The sequence below is a fragment of the Lissotriton vulgaris genome, chromosome 9 (assembly GCF_964263255.1).
Source record: "Lissotriton vulgaris chromosome 9, aLisVul1.2, whole genome shotgun sequence".
NCBI lineage: Eukaryota > Metazoa > Chordata > Amphibia > Caudata > Salamandridae > Lissotriton > Lissotriton vulgaris.
The window spans coordinates 731976448-731998547 of NC_141697.1; the positions used below are offsets into that span (position 1 = coordinate 731976448).

At 47.1% G+C, this 22100-nt stretch overlaps 1 protein-coding gene across 4 annotated transcripts in view; it reads right to left on the reverse strand.

The window, feature by feature from the left end:
• Positions 1 to 17447: 17447 nt before the first annotated feature.
• CCDC9 (coiled-coil domain containing 9) overlaps positions 17448 to 22100 on the reverse strand; it is a 515467-nt gene continuing 510814 nt past the window's right edge. For 2 of the 4 annotated variants that reach the window (XM_086938478.1, XM_086938474.1), the window contains one exon: positions 17448 to 18511. In XM_086938478.1, coding sequence (XP_086794604.1) covers positions 18507 to 18511 — 5 coding nt within the window. In that variant the 3' untranslated portion in view covers positions 17448 to 18506. The remainder of the gene's footprint in view (positions 18512 to 22100) is intronic. The other 2 variants (XM_086938477.1, XM_086938473.1) reach the window with 2 other exon arrangements.

Here is a 22100-nt window from a genome sequence, read left to right on the forward strand (position 1 = left end):
AAGTTTGTTTGGTTAGGGCGTTGCACATTCGTGGGAAACTCTCATTTAAGGGGAATTTACAATTCATTCCCTTTTGGGAGGGTAGATTCTTACCAGCAAGATATTGACAATGCAGATTGTAACGCCCCCACCGTTCTTTTTACACAACCCAGAGGAGCCAGCCCTTAAATGGAACAAATGGAAAAAAGTATTCCAGAATTATGCAGTGGTGTGTGGACCAAATCTCGGCCTAGAAAGAAAAGTTGCTTTGTTAATGCACTATATGGGGGCAGAACGACAGGGGGTGTTATAGCATCTCCCAGAGTTGAATGCCTGCGATGCGAGGGGGTTAAATGAGTATGAGATAAGTCTAAAGAAACTAGACCTACATTATTTACCCAAGACAAGCACCATCATGGAGCGGTACCATTTTGGCAAGAGAGGTCAGAAAGAAGGGGAACCATAGAAGAATTTGTCTCAGAGTTACGCAAGCTGGCAGCCACATTCAAGTTTGGGGGAGCTTGTGAGGAGAGGATCAGAGACCAGTTTGTGTTAACATGTAAAATGGAGCGGGTGCGAGAGAAGTTGTGGCTGAAAGACAACCCGCCCCTGGGGGAGGTGCTCATTGTGGCAAAACAAGTGGAACACTTGATGCAGTGTGTTAGCGAGATAAAGCAAGACAGTGAGGGCAAAGTTAAAGTGAGTAAAGAGTCTGCGGATGGCGACAGTGCATTATCGGTAAAAGAACAGAAAAAGGAACAAAGAGAGACCAAAGGGGGTTGGAGTTTCAAAGGGAAGTGTTATAGGTGTGGTAAGCAAGGTCACATGGCAAGTGACAAGGATTGTCCTGCCATAAGATCAACATGCAGTAAGTGTGGAAAGAAGGGACCTTTCAGACGATGCTGCAGGATCAATTACAATTACAGGAGACAGAGTAGGGATAGTACCACACATGTGTGGGATGAAATTGTGTTACAGGTACAAGGTGAACCAGTTAGCAATCCTAAAGATGTGATAACTGTGGAAGAGACCGGAGTAGAAGCAATGTTTGACTCATGTTCAAAGATAACAATCATATCTGCCGAAGAGATTGAGAAGGTGTCGAAAGGTAGACTGATGCTGCAAAATTGGGTGTAAGACAAGGAGGTTATGGGGGGCCACCCATATGCATGAAGGGCTACTTCTGGGGTACAGTTGGGTACAAGGACAGGTTGACGGTTGACAAGATTTACGTGTCTAAAAAGGGGGACAACATTCTAGGTTGGCAAGCTCAAAAAGAACTAGGCATATATCTCAACCCTAATATGAGTCCCCAAATACTGGTTCAGGAGGTAGTCGAAACTCTGGGGGGAATAGAGGAGGAATTCAAAGACGTTTTTGCAGAGAAATTAGGATGTCTCAGAAGTTATTCTCACAAGATAAAACTCAAGGATAATGCCGAGTCTGCGGTAGCAAAAGTTAGAAACCTCCCCTTTGCAATCCAGGAGGCTGTGAAGGAAGAATTGGAGAAGTTGTGTAGTTTGGGGGTCATTGAACCGGGGGAGGCTACAGAGTGGCTTGCACCGATCGTTGCAGCCAGGAAAGGCGATGGATCTGTTCGATTGTGCATTGATCTCAGGGCTTTAAACAAAGAAGTCATAGTCGACAAGTTCCCGCTTCCACATATTTCACAGATGATGAGCATGTTGGAGGGAGCAAAAGTATTTTCAACGCTGGATTTGACTTCAGCCTACTACCAGGTCAGACTCCATCCTGACTCGCAAGAACTCACAGCGTTCGTCACACCAATGGGGGCGTACAAGTTCAAGCGGATGCTGTTCGGGCTAGTCTCTGCCGCAGCGGTATTTCAGAGGATCATGAGCAGCCTACTAAAAGGCATTCTTGGAGTCATGTGCTACCAGGATGACGTGCTGGTTTTCGGTGAAGATAGCAGACAACATGGGATCAGATTGAGGCAAGTGTTGGGAAGATTCAGAGAGCAGGGACTCACAGTGAAAAAGGAGAAGTGTAGAATTGGCTGTGAAGAAATAGATTTCCTGGGTCACAAAATAATGGCAGGTGGAATTCGCCCCAAAGCAGAACTTCAAAACACCATAATCAATCTTGCTCCACCTAAGAACAAGGAGGAGATAAAGTCATTCATGGGGATGCTGGAGTTCTATAGTAAGTTCATGCAGAACTTTGACAGACGGACCTACGCCATACGCCAGTTACTTAAGAAAGGTGTGACCTTCGAGTGGAATGAGGAGTGCCAGAAAGAATTTGATGATGCCAGAAACGAACTAGCCGAATATCCAAGCCTCAAATCCTTCATACCAAGGAGGAAGACGGTGTTGACCACTGCCGCGAGTTCAAAGGGATTGGGAGGGGTCCTCACGCAGGTGGGCGAGAGAGGAGAGGAAACAATAGCATTTGCTTCACGATCTCTTCGAAAGGCGGAGGTCAACTACTCGATGATCGAGAAAGAAGCGCTAGCGGTCCATTGGGCAATAAACAAATTCAGAGACTTCGTGTGGGGAATGAAGTTCAACTTGAGGACAGATCATAAGCCGTTGGTTGAAGTGTTCAACAAGAAGGGGCTAGACTCAATTTCGAGCAGGATTAGGCGATGGGTTGTGAATCTCCAGGAGTACACCTTCAATGTCGAATACGTACCGGGAGCAAGGAACCTGGCAGCTGACTGTCTCTCATGCCTTGTAGGGGAGGTGAAGGAAGAAGTGGTTGCAGGTGAGGAAGATGACGAGGATGACAAGGAGATGCAGGCGGAAAAAGTGTGCATCATCACCCAAGGGGCCATCGAGGAGGAAAGCTGGAAGGAAGCCCTGAGAGCTGATGTGCTTTTGAGAGAAGTGAGTGAGAAGACCAAAGAAGATTGGAAAGACAAAGAAAAACAGAATGAGGCACTGAGACCGTTCTGGATGGTTAGAAACGAACTGTCATTCACTGAGGATTGTCTGTTCAGGGGCACCAGATTGGTCCCACCCAAGACCCTAAGAGATTGCTTAGTTAACCTGGCTCACAAAATGCACTTCGGGATCACCAAAACCAAACAGAGGCTGTGGGCGGACTTATGGTGGCCCAACACGAATATTGAAATCGAGAGGAAAATAAGGGACTGTGTACCGTGCTCTGCCAGCGACAAGGTTTTAAAACTACACCCCCCCCCCATGCAGTGTAGGCCACTCCCGGTGGGTCCTTGGGCAAAGGTGGCACTGGATATAGTAGGTCCATTGACGGGTGAGCATCGCACTCCTTACATTCTAGTACTAATGGACCTGTATTCAAGGTGGCCAGAGGTGAAAATAGTGTCCGAGATCACTATGAGGGTTGTCATTGAATTCCTACGAGAGATATTCCTCAGGGAAGGGCTGCCTAACAGCCTATTGACGGGCAATGGTGTGAAACTCCGCTCCAAAGAGATGAGAGATTTCCTTGAGCAAAATGGGATTAAACACAAGCGCTGTGCACTATACCACCCTGAGACCAATGGAATGGTCGAGCGTTTCAACAAAACCATAAAGGAGGGCACTCAACTAGCAAGGGCCAGTGGGTTGTGTTGGAAGGAGGAGATAGGGAATCGGCTGGAGGCCTACAGGCTGACCCCCCACCAGACACAGGCGCCACGCCATTTGAACTACTCAGGGCGAGAAAACCCAACACGAGGCTAGTACCAGGGTGGATGGAGTGGCACAAAGGGTGGACGGGTAACTCTAGAGAGTCACAGTGGCAAAGCAGAGAACACAAAGCGATGAGGGACAGGAAGGATAGGTTTGATAGGTTGCACACGGTCAAAGATGTGGGATTCAACGTGGGAGACGTGGTCAAGATTAAAGCGCCCACAGGCAGAGCAAATTGGTCTGAGTTCTCAACGCCCACCAAGATTGTAAAGATATTCAAGAATGCTGTTAAAACACAAGCGGAAGATTTGGAATTTGGGGAGGGTGGTAAGGTACCACACTCCCATAGGGGACAACGACAACAGCCTGAGGGGTGGGGGTGGTTTTCAGACAAGGGATGACCCACCGAGCGAGAATGTTCAGGGAAAATTAACTCTTTCCGCAGGGCTAGTCACAGGATGGTTGGTCGCCTGAAATACTTAGAACAGTATGTCACAAAGTGACTAGACTGAGGAGTTCATGTTGTACATTGAATTATATGTTCTTGGTCGTGCAAAGGAGGGGGATATGTGGTATCTTCCATGTCGGGGGGAACCCTGGCACTGCCTCTCACCCCAACACCTGTATCCGCATTAGATCTCACCACGGTGACCTGCATTTAGAATGCCACGGTGGTGAAGGTTCTGAGGCGAGCGCCCGGGGCGGCAGTATGCATGGAGGACAGCTGTGGCTGAGGTCACCTTTCATGTATCTCATCTAATAAAATTGGACATTAACTTTAATTGCTTCCTGTGGTCCTGCGTGATTACTACAACTTCTCACTTCCCCATTCAGCTCCGGTTTTTGGGTGTTTTTTTTTAATGCTGACCTTTTATTCAGATTTTTGTCTACCCCCAATCCTGCCATTTTGTTTACGCAGTTTTTGGGGTCTTTGTCGTGGTTCCTCCATTTTGCTGATCCAAAAGTCCCCCTGATTGTTTCTTGCCACAGGTCAGTGCCCTTTACCGCTGATTGAACATTCGCCCTTTGTTGACCCCCTCTGAGCCTCCGGTCTTGTTCGACTTACTTACTCTAACTTTGTTGGTATCCACGGATGTTCTCTTCGCCATGACCGGTCTTCCTTGACCTGATACGTATTCCTACCCCCTGGCTTTTCCCCTTCTACCATCTGTGCTTCTCAGGACTTGTCATCTATGTTATTTTTTGCGCTACCAACGGATGATATTTATTTAACACTGTCTTTCTTTATGTTATGTAATGCTCTAGAAACTACTGTAACTATGTAATACTTTTCTTTTGTACCCATTATCCTCATGTAAAGTGCTCTGATATCTCCGGGTCTAGCCAGCGCTATATAAAACTTTTCAAATAAATAAATCAAGGTGGCCTAAACAGCCTCTGAAAACCCTGAGGTGCTACTGAAGAGGCCATAGCCGGATCTACAAAATCCATAGTGCCCATACCAAGGCAAATAATCAGTATAGCTGCTTGTGTCCCACCCTGTACCAGCGGGACAAGTATGTTTCTGGTCTCTTCAGGAAAGTAAGGAAGCAGGCGTGTCTAAGAGTCCCATAATGCATGAGAGAAGCGTCCGAGGACACAAGAAGTAGTGAGGGATCGTAGTGCCGAACTGGTGGATGTGAAATATGCCTGGTGGGACAACAGAGAACGTATTAATATTTTGGGATGCCAAGGCAACCTTAACCACAAAACTATGATGAGTCGGATGCCTAAGGAGACATTTTGGATCACCAAAGGCTGTCCAATGTCTGTGAGAAACAGAACGATCCACAGGGAACCCTGTTTTGGACCTAGTCCAAGCCCCCAACAGAATTTTTAAAAGGGCCTCTCTATAAGGAAGCACCGGCTCTACCCCTGATTGGCCTGGCTACAGAACGCCAATTAATGGATCCAAAGTCTTTTCCACAGAGGGAAAACTCACCTCCAAATCGAATGAAACTTGCTTGAGCATATCTGCTAGGAAGGACTTGCTTCTGTAGCCAAACCAGGAGTGATAGGCGGTCCGAGGCTGGGGAAGATTTCAAGCCACTAGCTTCTCCTAAGTCAATCAACCAGCTAGACTCTATAGGGAAATTGAGAAATGGGATGAAAAAACTCCAAACCCTCTCTATTACCTCAATCCCATGGCCCTCACTATGTAAGCCAGGCAGGGGGGGGGGGGGGGGGAGAGAGTCAGAAAAGGATGGCTCCATCGACGCTGCATCTGGCTCCGCATCCAACAACCACCAGAGTCTAGGAGGTGACGTCTCTGCATCGGAGTGGAGAAGAGATGGAGCGTAGAGCAGCACCGATGCGCCGTCATCGAAGACAGCAGGCCAGACCTTGACACCATTGTCGGAATCAGTGGACCAGTCCCTGAAGTCAAAGGTGGTAACCACAAATTACTGAGGACCGACATCGAAATGGATTTAGAATTCTGCAACCGTACTGACGCTGAGGGCAAACCCACAGTCTTGTACACAGTCACAACTTTGTGTACCTCCTTGGGGCCAGAGGTCACTCCGGGGGAAGGTGAGGACCCTAAGTAGTTATGGAAAGAACTGTAATATTCTCTCATCTGGGTCAGAGTCACTCCGGCTCCAGGGTAGCTGGAAGGCGTGGTGTAGACTCATGCACATAGTCTTCAGTTTAAGACCGGTGGCAGGCCTCATGTGGTGAAGTCGGTTGACACCGTGACATCAACCGCCTGCATAGAGACTTACCTTTAAACGTTCAAGGAGATTGACACCCATGGGAATAGCTTCTTGATCAGACCCTTGGTCAGTCCTTGGAGCACGAAGGGGACCGAGGACAATGGGACATCTTGGAAGACGGCAACAACTGCGCCATTAGAAGTTTCATCTGAAGTTCCTTCAGCTCCTTCGGTCAAAGTCGTTGACATGAGTCGCACTCCTCAGAGTCATGGTGCTCACCTAGGCACCACATGCAAATAGAGTGGGGGTCCTTGGTCAACATTTGTCGTCCACAGGTCCCACATTGTTTGAACCCCGAGGGCATATTAAAGGCACACTGTTCCGTTTGACGAAAATCATCGAGGTAGTCCTAAAGCAGCCTGAGGAACCACTGACTATCCGTGGAAGGAGAACTCTGCTCCGCCTGTGGAGTGTGCGGAGATTTTCCTACTCAGCGTTACGTGGAGAACGCAGAGTAGGCAAATCTCCACACACTCCGCGGCGGAGCGGAGTAGCCAGCCCCCTCTTCCCACCCCCCCATTAACAATTGGTAAACAACGAAATAAAATTACTTTAAAGTAAATGTAAACCACTTACCTTGCCTGCTGCGGCATCCTAGGGCTTCCCTCCTCCTCTCCATGGTTGTTTCTGGGAAACCTTTGCATGCATGCGTGCCCGTGCATGCTCATTTCTTGCGACTTATGCGCATCCGCGGGCGCACATGCGCAGTTTTCCCAGAAACAACCATGGAGAGGAGGAGGGAAGTCCGGGGACGCTGCAGGCACGGTACGTGGTTTAAATTTACTTTAAATTAATTTTATTTCATTGTTTATTAATCGTTATTAGGGGTGGGAGGCGGGTGGCTTAGAGGAGCTACACGGAGTGCCACGGAGTTTGTTTCCGACTCCGTGGCACTCCGCGTAGCCCCGCTACGCACACTATGCCCGGGGTTACCGCTGATCGGATCCACATTGTAAGAGCGGAAAAGAAGAAACGTAGATCAAATTGCCATGGTGAGGTCTTATATGGACTGCCTCGACATCACACCTGGTGGACAATGTAGCTACAGAGTTGCTCGAAGACCTCTACTGATTACGCAGAGGTACTGCTATACAAACATTTCAAGATCCAGTCTGGCACCTGGAGAGAATTCTAAGATAAGGAACCTGCAGCTAGATGTCTATCAGATGTCTTGGCTAATGCCACTGAGGCCAAGGAACCATCCTCCAATTTCTACACAACCACTTCTTTTCAAGAGTCCTCCCTCACCACTCTCCTAAATGAATTGGCTGAGATTAAAGGTTCCATTGCACAAATGTCCTTTGCAGTTTCCGCAAAAATTCAGAAGTACAGTCCTTGCGACGAGACATCAGCTCTTTGCAGGCCAGACTGACAACTGTCATGGGGCGGTAGATGGATGTGGAATCACACCTAGAAGCAATTCCGGATTGAAGCAAGGATATCTGGTATCTCCAGCAGAAAGCCATCAATTTGGAAGGCCACAGGATAATTGACCCCACGCCTCGCATTGAGAATGATGACATGCCCCTCTTCTTGGGTGTTTTGAGCCCTGATCTTCTGAACCTTACCTTCGACCCACCACTGGAATTCCAATGGCTCACAGGGTTCAGTCCAATCATGTGCCCGATGACCATAGTCCACACCATGTCTTGGCATGTTGTGCACAGCATCAGAATGCTAGACAGATCTGACACAAACCCAAAAAACATGGCCCCTATCAGCATGAGAACACTCAAATTCTGTCCGTATTAGAATTTTCCATCCAAACGGAAACAGATCTTGGCTCTCCGCCCTTGACTTAAGAGGTACATTAAATGTAGATTACTGAAACCTGCTACCATGCTCATTACTGTTCAGGGAAAAGCATCCGAATACCACTAACCAAAAGATCTCGAGTCCTTTTTTGATGCCATAGACCACACTAGCATGGAGGCTGCTCCCTCTGTGGCCTCCTCGACCTTTTCGTTACTTCCCCAACAGGGCACAACACAAGGGGATGCCTCCACTTCTTTGGATGAATATAAACATTGGGACTCAGACAGAAATGGTCACAATTGCCCGGGTGTGATCTGGCAAGTCTTTCCACCCAAGAGATAAATTGATGTCGGCCCTCAAGACTTGATTGGACCGTGACGGCATCCAATGGTGCTTTCTCTATAATGTGTATCAGAGCCTTGAGTCTTCTTTGTGTAATTGGGCAACTTTTTATCCCCTTTGATCTTCTTACTTCATGATTGAATAATACACTGGGGGTAGATGTTGCAGATCACCTGGCATATTGTATATTGTTCATAATGTATTGCTGATGTTCTTTTTCAGGGGTGGGATGTGGGGGAGGGGGGGGGAACAGAGATAGTATTGTGGTGAATTAAATTGCAGCCCCTGGGTCCTGTGGTGATCCGTTCTCATTCTTGCTTTCAGGGGCTATCTACCCTCCTTGCGGTTTCCCCTTTCACCACATTATGCCCAGACATACAGAACATAATGGATTTCCCTCATCGGCAGGAGGCCCCATCCTCTTGGTACCGGTGACTCCTCTCGAATCCAGTTTACAGGTTCAATTCTGGACCCTCCAGGGTCCCGTTACGGTCCTGGGACCGATTGCTGCCCTAGACGCCGGCTTCTCCACTTCTAATGGATGTTTCTGGTAGTTCTTTCTCTCCAACCGCCTCTGTCCTTCAGGAGCACCCCACTAGCTCAATCTACCTGAGTATCCTGCTCTTGGGAAGCCTCTTGCCTGTTGGTCGACTTCCCCATAGTGACTTCCCATCGCAGCACTACAGCATATATCAGACTCATGGCATTTCCCCTGCTGCAAAAATCCTAGAAAGTGTTTTCCTCTTGTGGTATATGGATAGACACATTTAATCAAACAGAATAACATTCTCACCTTTTTGGGCCTACACAAACTTGCCATTGCCCTCCTTCAAGAAATCTGCTTGACCCCAGAAGAGAGCGAAAAGCTACGTAGGGACTTGGTGGGCTGGGTCCTCCACGCTAGCATCTCACCCACATCGTGGGGTCGGACGAGGCGGGGGGTCCACCTAGAAAACGGGGCATTGCTATACTTCTCCACAAACATCTCTTGTAGAGATCCTTCAGATTTGGTCAGACACCGATGATAGCTGTATTTTTCAAGCTCCTAATATAGGGGACAACTATAATTGTGGGGCAGGTGTACACCCAGCAGACATTCAAGTCTGGGTTTCAATCTAAGATTGGTAGGTTACTGACATCAATTGGCACCTCTAGAGTTATCATTGAAGGAGAGTGTAACGTGACACTTGACCTGTTCTTGGACATATCGGTCAGGCCGAACTTGCATCTTGCCCTATGAGACCTGACGCAGGACCATGTCCTCTATGACCCTGGTCGTCTCTTGCTCCCACGAGCATTAGACTATACCTTCACCTCTTGCTCCCATAACATTTGGACTCACCTTGACTACTTCCTTTATACCCCTTTAGCAAACCAACACTTAACAGACGCAAATATAACCTCCTGCGGGATCTCTGATCATGACCTTGTAGAGCTGATCTTAGACCTGGGCTTGCATACAACGCTGCAAGGACATTGGTGCCTTAATACCTCCCCTTATAAGCACTTAAGAGGAAATGTTGGTTCATAGAATATGTATATATTTGAAGGACAACAGGTGTTTGGTGACCTTGGCACAAATGATGTGGTAGGGTGCAGGGAAGACTGTGCTTCGATGAATGCTGATGAGAGATTTGCCGATGACCAAACGGATATTTTTAGACTGCATGGATTGGGTCCCGGACTACTGCCTACTCTTCCTCTCCGGACCGGTCTCTTCTCCGGGACCTTCTACTGGCTACATACCAGTTAAATACACTGTACCACAAAGGCAGAGAAATGCGACAGACCTTACGAAAGAGGTGAAAAGGTCGATAGGCTGTTGGCTTACCAGCTCAGCCAACAAGATTCTTCTAAGATGATCCCAGGCATCCAAGACCCAGAGGCTCGCCTCGTAACCAATCTGATGGCAATAGTGGTAGAATTTCAGAAATATTATGAACATCTATACACGGCTAAAATGCCCCCAGCTCCAGACGTAGAATCCACCTTTTTTAACTCCCTACACCTATCAAAGCATACGCCCACCCAATCTGCGCATCTTGGAGGGAGCGATCACAGCAGAGAATATCACCTCAGTAATCGATGCCTTGCCCACCGGGAAGGCTCCTGGTGGGGACAGCCTTCCGACTGAATTTTTTAAAGCTACCAAACCCCAGACCATCCCCATCTTAGTCTCAGTTTATTAGGTGGCCCTGGACAATGGGCACCTTTCTGCGGAGTTCTTCAGGACTCGAATTTCAGTGCTTTCAAAACAGAGGAAGGACCCCCTGGAATGCTCTAGCTATTATTGGATTTCTTTGATAAATGCAGATGTTAACATTTTGGCTAAGGTTTTGGCGTCGAGGTTGAATCACAACTCCTATTCACTCCTCTAGGGTGGGCTTTGTCCCTTGTCGCTCCTCAACCAATCATTTGCGCAATATTATTTGGCAGGTGAGGGACGAAGTGGATGAGAAGGACCTCCTTTTCTTTTATGCTGAAAAGATATTCAACTGTGTAGATTATGGTCACCACTTTCGACCATGGAGAGCATGAGCATAGGTCACAACTTTCTCACAGTACCCAGAGGCATGTACTGTGATCCCACTACATTTTTACAACTATTGTGGCACAGGAGTGTACCTTGTCCCTGTTGTTGCTCTTGTTGGCTCTAGAGCCTCTGGTGATTGCAATTAGATCTAATGACAACATTAAGGGTAATCACATGACCGCAGGTGAAGTTAAGGCCTTTTACTACGTGGATGACATCATCAAACCCCTCTGCCTCAGGAGCTGCTCTCGTTTCTCAAATGGACTCATTTCTCCAGTTTTATGGCTATAAGATAAACTGGTTGAAAGGTTAGGCCCTGCCCTTAATGCCATTCACCACAAGAGCCTCTCTGGTTAGCATACCATGCAAGTGGCTTCCATTCCATTTAAAATACCTCACGATGCACATTAATCGGGGTCTGGAAGACATGGTTATGGACAATGTGCAAATCATTGTGTATTTTATGGAGCACAATTTTAAAAGGTGGTCTGCTACGAACCTGTCCTTGTAGGGTAGGGTTCAGATTATCAATATGAATTTCCTCCCTAAATTCAACTACATCTTTGGAATGCTGCCCCTCGTTATATCAGTCTCCTGCCTGGGAAGCTTCTAGTGCTCCTTCTCCTGATTCATTTGGGGTCTGGATAGACTGAGAATAAAAGGTGCTAAGCTCCACTCCTCAACAGAGGTGGGCGGCTGACTTCTACTTCACCTGGAGGGATACTAGTTGGCACAGTCCATTCCGTGCACTGGTTGCCTATTTCCAAGTCCATACCCTTATGGGTGTCGCTGGATAGTCACATATTGCGTCTGGGGACCTTGCCATTTATTAACTTTGAGGCCCCTGTTTGACCCTCTTCTCAACCTGATCATTCATACTGAGTGCCCAGTTGGAAAATCGTCTAAACACGCTGTTCCTGGATGATAACTGGGATACTCTACTGGCGGATTAAAATAAAGGATTACAGGATGCACACCTGCAGTATTCTTTTTTTGAAGATCCTCCACCATCGGCATTGGTTACTAGCAAGGTTAACATTAAAAGAGGGGGACAGGAAGATTTTGGTCCTCCAGTGTACGTTCTCCCACACTATTACTAATGATACACAGAGTACACTTCCAAAGTACTAACTCCTCACTACTAATTTGGGGAGGAGAAGGGTTTAGTACTTTGGAACAGTGTATTCTTTATAATTAAAACTAGCAAGGTTACACAAGGCCCGTCTTAGTGCAGATTCCTGGTGTTCGAGATGTGGCTCAATGGACTGAGAAATATAGTCCATACTTTAGGGGAATGTGAGCAACGGAGAACCTTCTGTTCGCAGGTTTTGGACCACATGAGGAAAGATCCCAGGGCAGACAGGCCTTTGACTGCCCAGCAAGTAAGTAATCTTTTTATTGTTTGATTATTTAAAATCTTACAATGTTACAAATTCATTAAAATGTTGCTGGAGTAATTAAAAAACAGTTAACAAAAACAGTTTACATTTTGATTTCATAAAAATAAAAAATTACATTTTAAAAGTTTACTCTTCTAGTTTTCTTTTCGCTATTAGTAAAAACCTTACAAAGGTAGCATTAAGGCTTATATCGTTCGACTGGAGGCCCAGCAAGTGCTCCTGCGTGATACTTCCTCCTGAGGTTTCCCAGACTTCGATCCCTATTGTTGTTGGCTTTCATTAATGAGGGTCCTTTGGTTTTAATCCTGTAGGGACGGGCCATTGTGACTTGACCTGGAAGGCGTTGGAGACAGAAGGCCATCTTATTTTATTTCCCCCTGTGTGGGTCTTTCCTCCCCACCTCCCACCTCCCTTAATTGCGGGACAGGGGCGGCTCTAGGCTCAAGGTGGCCCCGAAAGAGGGGGTCCGAGCGGGGCAGAGCGCTGAGGCCAGTGAAGGGGGGGGGGGGCGGGGGGGGGGGGTTCGGGGGGTGTCATGGTGTTTGGAAGTGGAACAGAGCCGAAGGCCACCAAATCCCTGCCAGGGGCCGCCACGCAAATATGTATCCATCCTCAGAGGATTATAATATTAAGGATATATATTGGTTTGGTGGCCCTGTGCAGGTGCACAGCTTGCACATGCCTAAGGCCGCCCCTGTGCGGGAGCGTGTTTCCTTTTTCCTTCCCCTCTTGACGGTTGTAATCTTTTTTTCCCTGTTTGAGTTGTTAAGTAGTATTTGTTGCCTACTTGCCCATTTTCTATGTCTGTTCTTGGAGATTTAAACTAAACTGTTCTTGGTATTTCTTTTATTTTTGAGGCTCCTCCATGGAGGCTTGGTCTGCTGATGGATTATGGCGTTTCACTTCGCCCTTTCTCACCCTGTGTAGTGATTTGACTGTGTATTCTTCAATGCACCTCTCTTTTTATAGTAATGAAAAAAACTCAATAAAGAATTGAAACGTCGAGATTCAGAAAATGGTAATACGCTTGTGAGTCAAGGAAAGGAGGTAGATGTAGAGATGAAGAAACAAGGAAATTAGGAGAGATTGTGGCATCGGGGGAAAGGGACTGGCTTTTAACAATAGAGCTAGTGAAAGTTTTGAAGCTGGCAAGTAAGAAGTTGTAGAACCACACTATGGTGGAATTAAAAGGATGGGGAGAGACGTGGAGTCAGGCAAAGAAAAGAGCAGGATCGAGTGAAGGTGTAGTCCTAGCAGAGCTGGGTGCAGGGACTATATATGGGGAAAATAGACTGTACAGAGATCGAAAGAAGATCAGGTTGGAAAAGAAGAAGCAGAGGCTGGGGTTCTTTCTGGATGGGTCCCAGTGTTTAGGCTTAGGTTGTGGTGGAAAGTCAGGGGAAGATGGAATGAAAGGGATGGAGAAGCAGGCTAAAACTGACATGTGACTTGAACCCAGAAGGCCCATCAACACAGGCTAGTTCTAGTGGACTGCATTTTTTGCCGTTGTTACTAAGCCAGGTGGCCCTATGGACGGGAGTTAGTCCAATAGCAAACATCAGTGTGATTTTGTGTCTCAACCACTATTCAACTGCCCTCTGCCAGACTCTAATCACCCCTTAATGATAATGCCATGGCTACTAGATGTGATGTGCATGCTCTTGTTACTTTACTCCTGCCTGTCCATACATGCCAACAATCCTCGGAAGAATTGCGCTGCGGCTGTCAGGTTAGTATTCAACCCACACAGATGCCTATGCTGCCTAGGGTTGTGCATAGGGTTTTCAAAGAGACTGCATGTTAAACACTGCTCCAAGAGCACCATTATTTAAATTCGAGATGGATTTATTCAGTGCACTTTTTAATGCACGTTAACTAGGATTGTTTAATTGCTCATTCATAACCAGGGCCACTGGAATTCTGTGGCGGGGAGCACTAAATTATGCAGCAGGTTTGACTGAATTATTCGGCAAGAAAAGGCAAGTGATGTGGCTTAACGTGGCATTTTGAAAGTATTACTTAATTATTTTGTCATTTTAACATATGGTAGAACTGTCTGGGCAAAGGTTTCAGAACATCACTGTCAGTTTAATAACCAAATACAGAAATCAGAAACTGAAAGACGACCAGTTAACCTTTGTGAAAGGACTTCCACTGTGCGCAGACACATTTTTTGGGTCAAATCTGCAGATTATGCATTAGATGATGGATTATGTGGCAAACTCATAATTGTGAGGAACAAAAGCCACAGAATCCCATAATTCCAGGGGTTATAAGACAAAAGACAAATTTTCCACAATCTGTAGGTGCGCTGTAATTTTTAATGTTTTTTCCTTGTGACAATATCTGTTTGATGCCTTTTGTGTGGGAGACGAAAAGTGGCCAAAAGCAGAGTGCCAACCGAAAGCCACACCAGATTGTCCTCGCTCATTTGGGAGCGAAATGATCAGTTGTATTTGATTCTCTTACGCCTTCTGCAGGACTTTTTGACAAAAGTGAAATGGATGGAAACAGCAGCCCTCTAAACGAACTGAACTTGAAGGCACCACAGAGGGAAACCTTCTGAAAGAAAAATATGCAACAAAACTGAGGACACTTCCTGTTGTGGTCCATGGTGAAGCGATCCAAGTATGGAACCCCTTATCGGGAGAATACCACCTCAGTAACTTCGGGAAGTAGTGCCAAATTGTAGTTCTTCAGCGAAGAGGTGACTGAGCGCGGCTGCTGTTATGCTGAGGCAACCTTCAAGATGATTCACATCCAGGAATATTCCTGCGCCCACTGCCACAGACAAAATGCTTCCCAAGATGTACAAGGTTCCCATACCTCTCTGTCTGTTCATGTAATAGAGAACGGTGGTATTCTCAGAAAAAATCGGAATATTGCTACCTGCGATTGAGGAGATAAATGCCTTGATGGCAAAGCAAACTACCACAGCTCCAGCATAATAATGTGCATGCACTGCTCTGATGTGAACCTAAGACCCCACATGGTCATGTTGCCCAGATGGGCACTCCAATTAAGCAAAAAGGCAACTCTAGCTATGGAGAACCTCGATGTGTGCAGGGCTAAAGAGATGGCCCATCAAAAGGTTGGAGGAATCATTCACCAGTGCAGATCTAGAAGACACATTGTAGGATCTGCACCTCCTGGGAGGCTCCCGTAAAACGGGAATACCGTCTCCTCGGGCACTATCAAAGCGTCCCCATCTATCATCTGGCATGCAGCACCAACAGGCTGTCGTGACACCAACAGGACACAAGCCCTGCAGAACTGAGACTATCTGCAATCTTTTGAGGAGGTGCGGTCTGGGGGTTAAGGGTGTTGGAGAGGGGGGGGCGTAATTAATGAGAGTCATATCCAGAATGTGCCCTTACGACAGCCAATCTACAAGCTGGAGAAAGGTAGGACTTTTGGAAAGTGGTGCTAAAGCCCAAGTCATGGAGGCGAGCCTTCATCTGCTGAAGGTGTTCTTTGACCAGTGCTGGGGAGGATGCTTTGAGTACCCAGTCGTTTAAGTAAGGCCATCACAGAGAAGTTGCATGCTTGTAAAAATGCATGGAGCAATTGTCGGTCCAATTGCTAGAACTATGCAGTCCCACAGGACACCTCATGTAGCACCTGACAGAAGTAGGGGTTGGACATAATCCTGGAGATCCAGGGTGCCAACCAATAGCCAGCATTCAGGACCAAAATAAACTGGCTCAGGGACAGCATCTTGAACTTGGCCTGCTGAATGAACAAGGTCCAAGGTCAGAAGGCAGACAGCCAGGATGAATTGTAAACCTCTGTGCTTCTTGGTGAGTGAAGGGAGTAGAACCCTGTGCACCTTTCTTTCACAGCCACCTCTTCTGTGACACTGTTACTGTACAAGACAAGGACTTCTACTACCAATATCACAGCAGGTGGTGTAGAGGAAAGTAAGGGTAGGGCACATCCCTTGCAGGTTAGATGAAGGACACAGCAATTTGCTGAAAAATGGGAGATTCACCATCGTTTAATGAGGCTCTTTTAGATACTGAAATGGTGTTATGTGGTAATACCTTTTCAGGACCAGCAGTCCACAGGCAGGGACCCAGATTCTGTAGACCTGCTCTGAATTGGCCACACATTTTGTCTTTTCACCGTTCTCTGGAAAATCTTGTAGCCTGGGTTTCTGCCTCATAGCAAAATAATAATAACTTTCACGCTGCGCTTACTGATAGTCGAAGACACTGGACTGTGAGGAATCTCAGTTTTCCCAAAGTAAAGAAAGTGCACATAGATGGAAGCTCTTTCAGCTATCTAGCGTTTAAACTACGGAATACTCTTCCAATGGCAGTTCGTCAGGTCCAGTCGAAATGTCTTTTCAGGAAAAAACTCAAAACTTGTTATTTTAGCTCGGGATTTATGTGGGTTTAACGTGAATGTGAGCCTGCTGATACCTGTACCCAACGCTGGGACACCTCTTGTGATGGCTATGCGCTCTATAAACTGAATTATTATTATGTTATTGATAGGGTAGATTGTAGGGATAGTACCCTTGTAGTTGCAAGCTAGCACCTTGCACACCCTTGGCACCTTGGGTTCTCCCTTGTCCCATGTGCCCCCCCTTTGTAACTTGCACTTCCTTGTTGCGCCTTCATTTGCATCTTCTACTCAACCCCCCCCCCCCCCGATCTGCACCAACTATTTTTTGTGGAGCAAAACTTGCACTGCTGATGTCCATTTGGTACCCCTGGTATCGGTTCTGGGAGGGCAAGAGACGTATAGACTGTCGATATCCATGTGTTACCAGTTGCGAGTGTGTGTTTATGTGTGTGCATGTAGAGGAGAGGGTGGGGGGGGTTTAGTTTTGGCACAATTGTGTATCTTCGGGTCAAGTTTGCGCTATATAAAATTCTAAAAATAATTAAAATAAATAAATGCATCATTATCACATCCAATAAGTGAACTTCTATCTGAATAAAAACATCAACCAAGTGAAAGTTTACTACTCTCCTCCTCCCCCAAACAAATGTGATTTCCAGTATCTACTACACACTTATACCACAATACTAATAACATAATACACTATGGTTACACACAGCTATAATTCTGAACAGAACAGTCAGACACAACTGGCTTTGATCCCAGTTTTTGCTGAACAAATAAGACTTTAATTTAAAACCACACATTTTATTTTTGGTTCATTTTATAAAGTAGCACAAAGGCCTCCAGGCACTGCAGTGCATTTGCTGATGAAACTGGCTGGAGGCTTCACCCACGATGGAAGCACACCCCGACATGGGTGCCTCATATTACACAGTCCTGTGATTACCAGAGTGGGATGCTCAATTATGACGGCACGTCTATCTGAACATTATGGCATTCCTGTCGGTTTCAAGAGTTGGCGCAGTCAACGACACAAAGCACTATAGTTTAGTTAATTATAATATATATATTTATTAAATGTGCAGACAGTGGAACTCAGTTTCTTAGTTTTCCATTGAACGACCCACAATGGTTTAAATGGAAATGTTGCTCAGCGGGGGTTTCTGGTAAGTGCTTCTGATCGAAATACACCCCCTAACACAGTGGGACTAGCACTTCCTTTAAATCTGGACACCCATTCCAATCTCAGACACCCAAGACAACACTAGATAAATCAGATATATGTGCGACAAATCACTCAAGCAGATGGAACCCCCCCCTCCCCCAAACAGAAAATGTTTAGTACCAGGGATAGACAGTAGTCTTTAACGTGCGATATAGATAAAGTGAAGTATGATTCTTTTCAGACAAAAAAAATCCCTAATGAGTCGAAAATAACATTCTTGGCACTTTTCCATTCTTCTCCTGATGATGTGCTCAGCCACAATGTGCACGGTACAGCATCGCGGGATAACTGCAGCTCGTTGATTGGCCAACCTTCTAATGACTTCGTTTCAATCCCATCAGGCAAACCACTAAAAGCTTAAAAGGCCTCCGCACCGGAGACTTGTGGGAGAGGTGCCATGCATTATTCACGGCCAAAGCATTGGAAATAAATTGCTCACGTTCACCGAGGTGGAGGGGGGTCTGACAAACGGATGAAAGGCTTTGTCCAAACAGTGCAGCTGACACAGTGTGATGGATTACGAGCACAGGAGGCGGAGGAAGGCCTTGGGGTGGATGTTCACTTGGAAAAATCCTTCAAGAACGGTCATCATTCTGCAAAAGAGAAAAAAACAGGTGCATTTAAAATACTCATCATGAACACAAAATTCGCATCAGACCCAAATCATCATGCTCAGTTGATCTGCGAGAGCGCATCTCGCTTGTAAGAACGACAGCATATAGGGCCAGATGTAGGTGGCCCAATACCGGTCGGTAACGGCCGAAAATACCGAATTTCGGCCGTTACAGACCGGTATTGGGCATTTGGGATGTAGGTGGCCTAAATTGCAAATTCAGGGCCAGATGTAGCTAGGCGAATACCGGTCAGAAACGGCCCAAAATCGGTAAAATCGGCCGTTACCGACCGGTATTTAGAAAACGAGATGTAGGTTTCAAAAATGTACCAAATCGGAAAATATGAATCGGTAAAATACCAAATCTGTAATTACTGATTACATATTTTCCGAATCGGTATTTACCGATACCTTATTTACTGAGTCCTTATTCACCGAATCGATAAATAAGAAATCGGAAAAAATGCCCATCGAGATGTAGGAAAGGCTAAAAATACCGAATTCAATGAAGTTCGGTATTTAAGAGTCGGTATTTACAACGGACTGAAAGCAGGTGGTAACCAGGTGCAGGCTATAAAAATGGGCCCAAAATACAACAGTGTTGCAAGAATGGCGGCATTCTATGTGATTGCGAGGAGGCAAAGGCTACAGGCTGCAGGTCAGAGGGTATGGAGAAGGGAGGAGCAGGTGTACAGGCAGAGGATCACCCTGTTCCAATTCACTGAGCCTGAGATACTTCAGAGGTACAGGCTGCACCCCAGAACCATCAAGGACTTAATAAGGGACCTCCACCCATACCTGGATCAACCAACACCCAGGGCCCACGCCATCCCACCCCATGTACAGGTGCTATGTAGCTTACACCTGCTTGCCTCTGGGAGCTACCAGAGTGTGATAGCTGCAGTAGGTGGTGTATCCCAGAGCTGTCTGTCCCGTTTTTTCAGGAGGTTTCTGGATGCCATGACGCAGAGAATGGAACATTACATCCGGTTCCCTGACACACCTGCGGAACTTGCCAAAACAAAAACTGACTTCTATAGTCAAGTCAAGAGATTTGTATAGCGCGCTACATACCCATAGGGTCTCAAGGCGCTTGATGAAGGGTGGAGAATTACTTGTCGAATATCCAAGTTTTAAGTTGTTTTCTGAATGCTATGTGTTTCTGAGTAAGGCGAAGGTTAGTGGGAAGTGAGTTCCAGGTTTTAGCTGCCAGGTAGGAGAAGGATCTACCTCCCATGGTGGTTTTGTTGATGCGAGGTACAGTGGCAAGGGCTTGGTTGGAGGATCGTAGCTGACGGGAGGGGGTGTAGAAGGACAGTCGTGTGTTGAGGCATTCGGGTCCAAGTTCGTAAAGTGCTTTGTGTGCGTGGGTTAGGAGGCGGAAAGTAATCCTCTTATTTACGGGGAGCCAGTGGAGGTTTTTTAGGTGACCAGAGATGTGTTCTTTACGCGGGATGTCTAGTATGAGCCTGGCTGAAGCGTTCTGGATGCGTTGGAGTTTTTTCTGGAGTTTAGCGGTGGTACCGGCGTATAGGGTGTTTCCGTAGTCCAGGCGGCTTGTAACCAGTGCGTGGGTGACCGTTTTTCTAGTATAGGTGGGGATCCAGCTAAATGTTTTTTTGAGCATGCGAAGAATGTTGAAGCAAGATTATGAAACGGCGTTGACTTGTCTGGTCATCGAGAGTGAGGAGTCCAGGATGACGCCCAGGTTCCGTGCGTGGTCCGTCGGGATGGGTGCTTTTCCAAGGGCCTCTGGCCACCAAGAGTCATCCCAGGCGGAAGAGGAGGTGCCTAAGATGAGGACTTCTGTTTTGTCTGAGTTCAGTTTCAGGCGGCTGTGCTTCATCCACTCGGCTACTTCTTTCATTCCTTCGTGTAAGTTGGTTTTGGCGGTGTTAGGGTCTTTGGTGAGTGAGAGGATCAGTTGAGTGTCGTCAGCGTAGGAGATGATGTTGAGATTGTGTTGGCGAGCGATGGTCGCAAGGGGGCTCATGTATACGTTGAAGAGGGTGGGGCTGAGTGACGATCCTTGTGGCACGCCGCAGATGACTTCAGTGGCCTCTGACTTGAATGGTGGGAGGCGGACTCTCTGGGTTCTTCCGGTGAAGAACGAGGTGATCCATTCCAGTGCTTTTCCTTGGACACCGATGTTTCTGAGGCGCTGTAGAAGGGTGTTGTGGCAGACTGTGTCGAAGGCTGCGGAGAGGTCGAGGAGGATGAGGGCGACTGTGTCTCCATTGTCCAGAAGAGTTCGAATGTCGTCTGTTGCGGCGATGAGGGCTGTCTCCGTGCTGTGTTTGGCTCGGAAGCCGGACTGTGAGGAGTCGAGGGATTTGTTGGTTTCGAGGAAGGCGGCGAGCTGGGTGTTGACGGCTTTCTCGATGACTTTGGCCGGAAATGGAAGAAGCGAGATGGGGCGGTAGTTTTTGAGTTCGGTGGGGTCAGCAGTGGGTTTTTTCAGAAGGGCACTGAGTTCTACGTGTTTCCAGCTTTCAGGGAAGGTGGCGGTGTTGAGGGAGCAGTTGATGACGTCTCGGAGGTGTGGTGCTATGATGGAGTCTGCTTTGTTGAAGATGTGGTGAGGGCATGGGTCAGTTGGGGATCCTGAGTGGATGGAGTTCATCAGGAGGATGGTGTTCTCAGTGGAGATTGGGTTCCAGTCGTTAAGGATGTTCAAGGGGGGTGAAGGTCCTGCAGAAGGTTGGGTGGGTTGGTCTCCGGGTCGGTTGTCGAAGCTGTTGTGGATGTCTGCGATTTTGTTGTAGAAGAAGGAAGATAGGGAGTCGCAGAGGGCTTGGGAGGGGGTGATGTCGTTGGAGTTGGCTGATGGGTTGGTAAATTCTTTGACGATGTTGAATAGTTCCTTGCTGTTGTGGGCGTTATCTAGTCGGTCTTTGAATGCGGTTTTCTTGGCAGACCGGATTAGTTGGTGGTGTATGCGGGTGGCATTTTTGAAGGCGTCCCTGGTGCTGGTGTTTGGGCCTTTTTTCCAGGCCTTCTCGAGGGAGCGACAGAGTTTCTTCGATTTCTTAAGATCATCGTTGAACCAGGAGGCGTTTTTGCTGCTAAGTTTGCTTTGTCGTTTTTTCAACGGTGCTAGGATGTCGGCGCTGTTGGATAGCCATTGGGTGAGGTTAATGGCTGCTTGGTCGGGGTTAGAGGAGTGGGCGGGGGGGTTTAGAAGAAGCGATGAGGAGATCTGGTCGATGGTGATTTTGTTCCAGTTTCTTCGCAGGGGGGATTGAGGATGGTTGTGGATTGTGGTCTTATTGTAAGTAAAGTGAACGCTGCTGTGGTCTGTCCAATGGAGAGCTGTGGTGTGACTGAATGAGACATGTTTGCTGGAGGTGAAGATGGGGTCGAGTGTGTGACCTGCAATGTGGGTGGGGGTAGTGACAAGTTGTTTGAGTCCGAGGTTGGCAAGATTGTCCAGAAGGGTGGTGGCGCTACTGTCGTTGCTCTTTTCCAGGTGAAAATTGAGGTCTCCCAATAGAATGTATTCCTCGGAGGGGAGGGCTTGTGGGGTGATAAAGTCAGTGATGTCATCACTGAATTGTGCACGGGGTCCC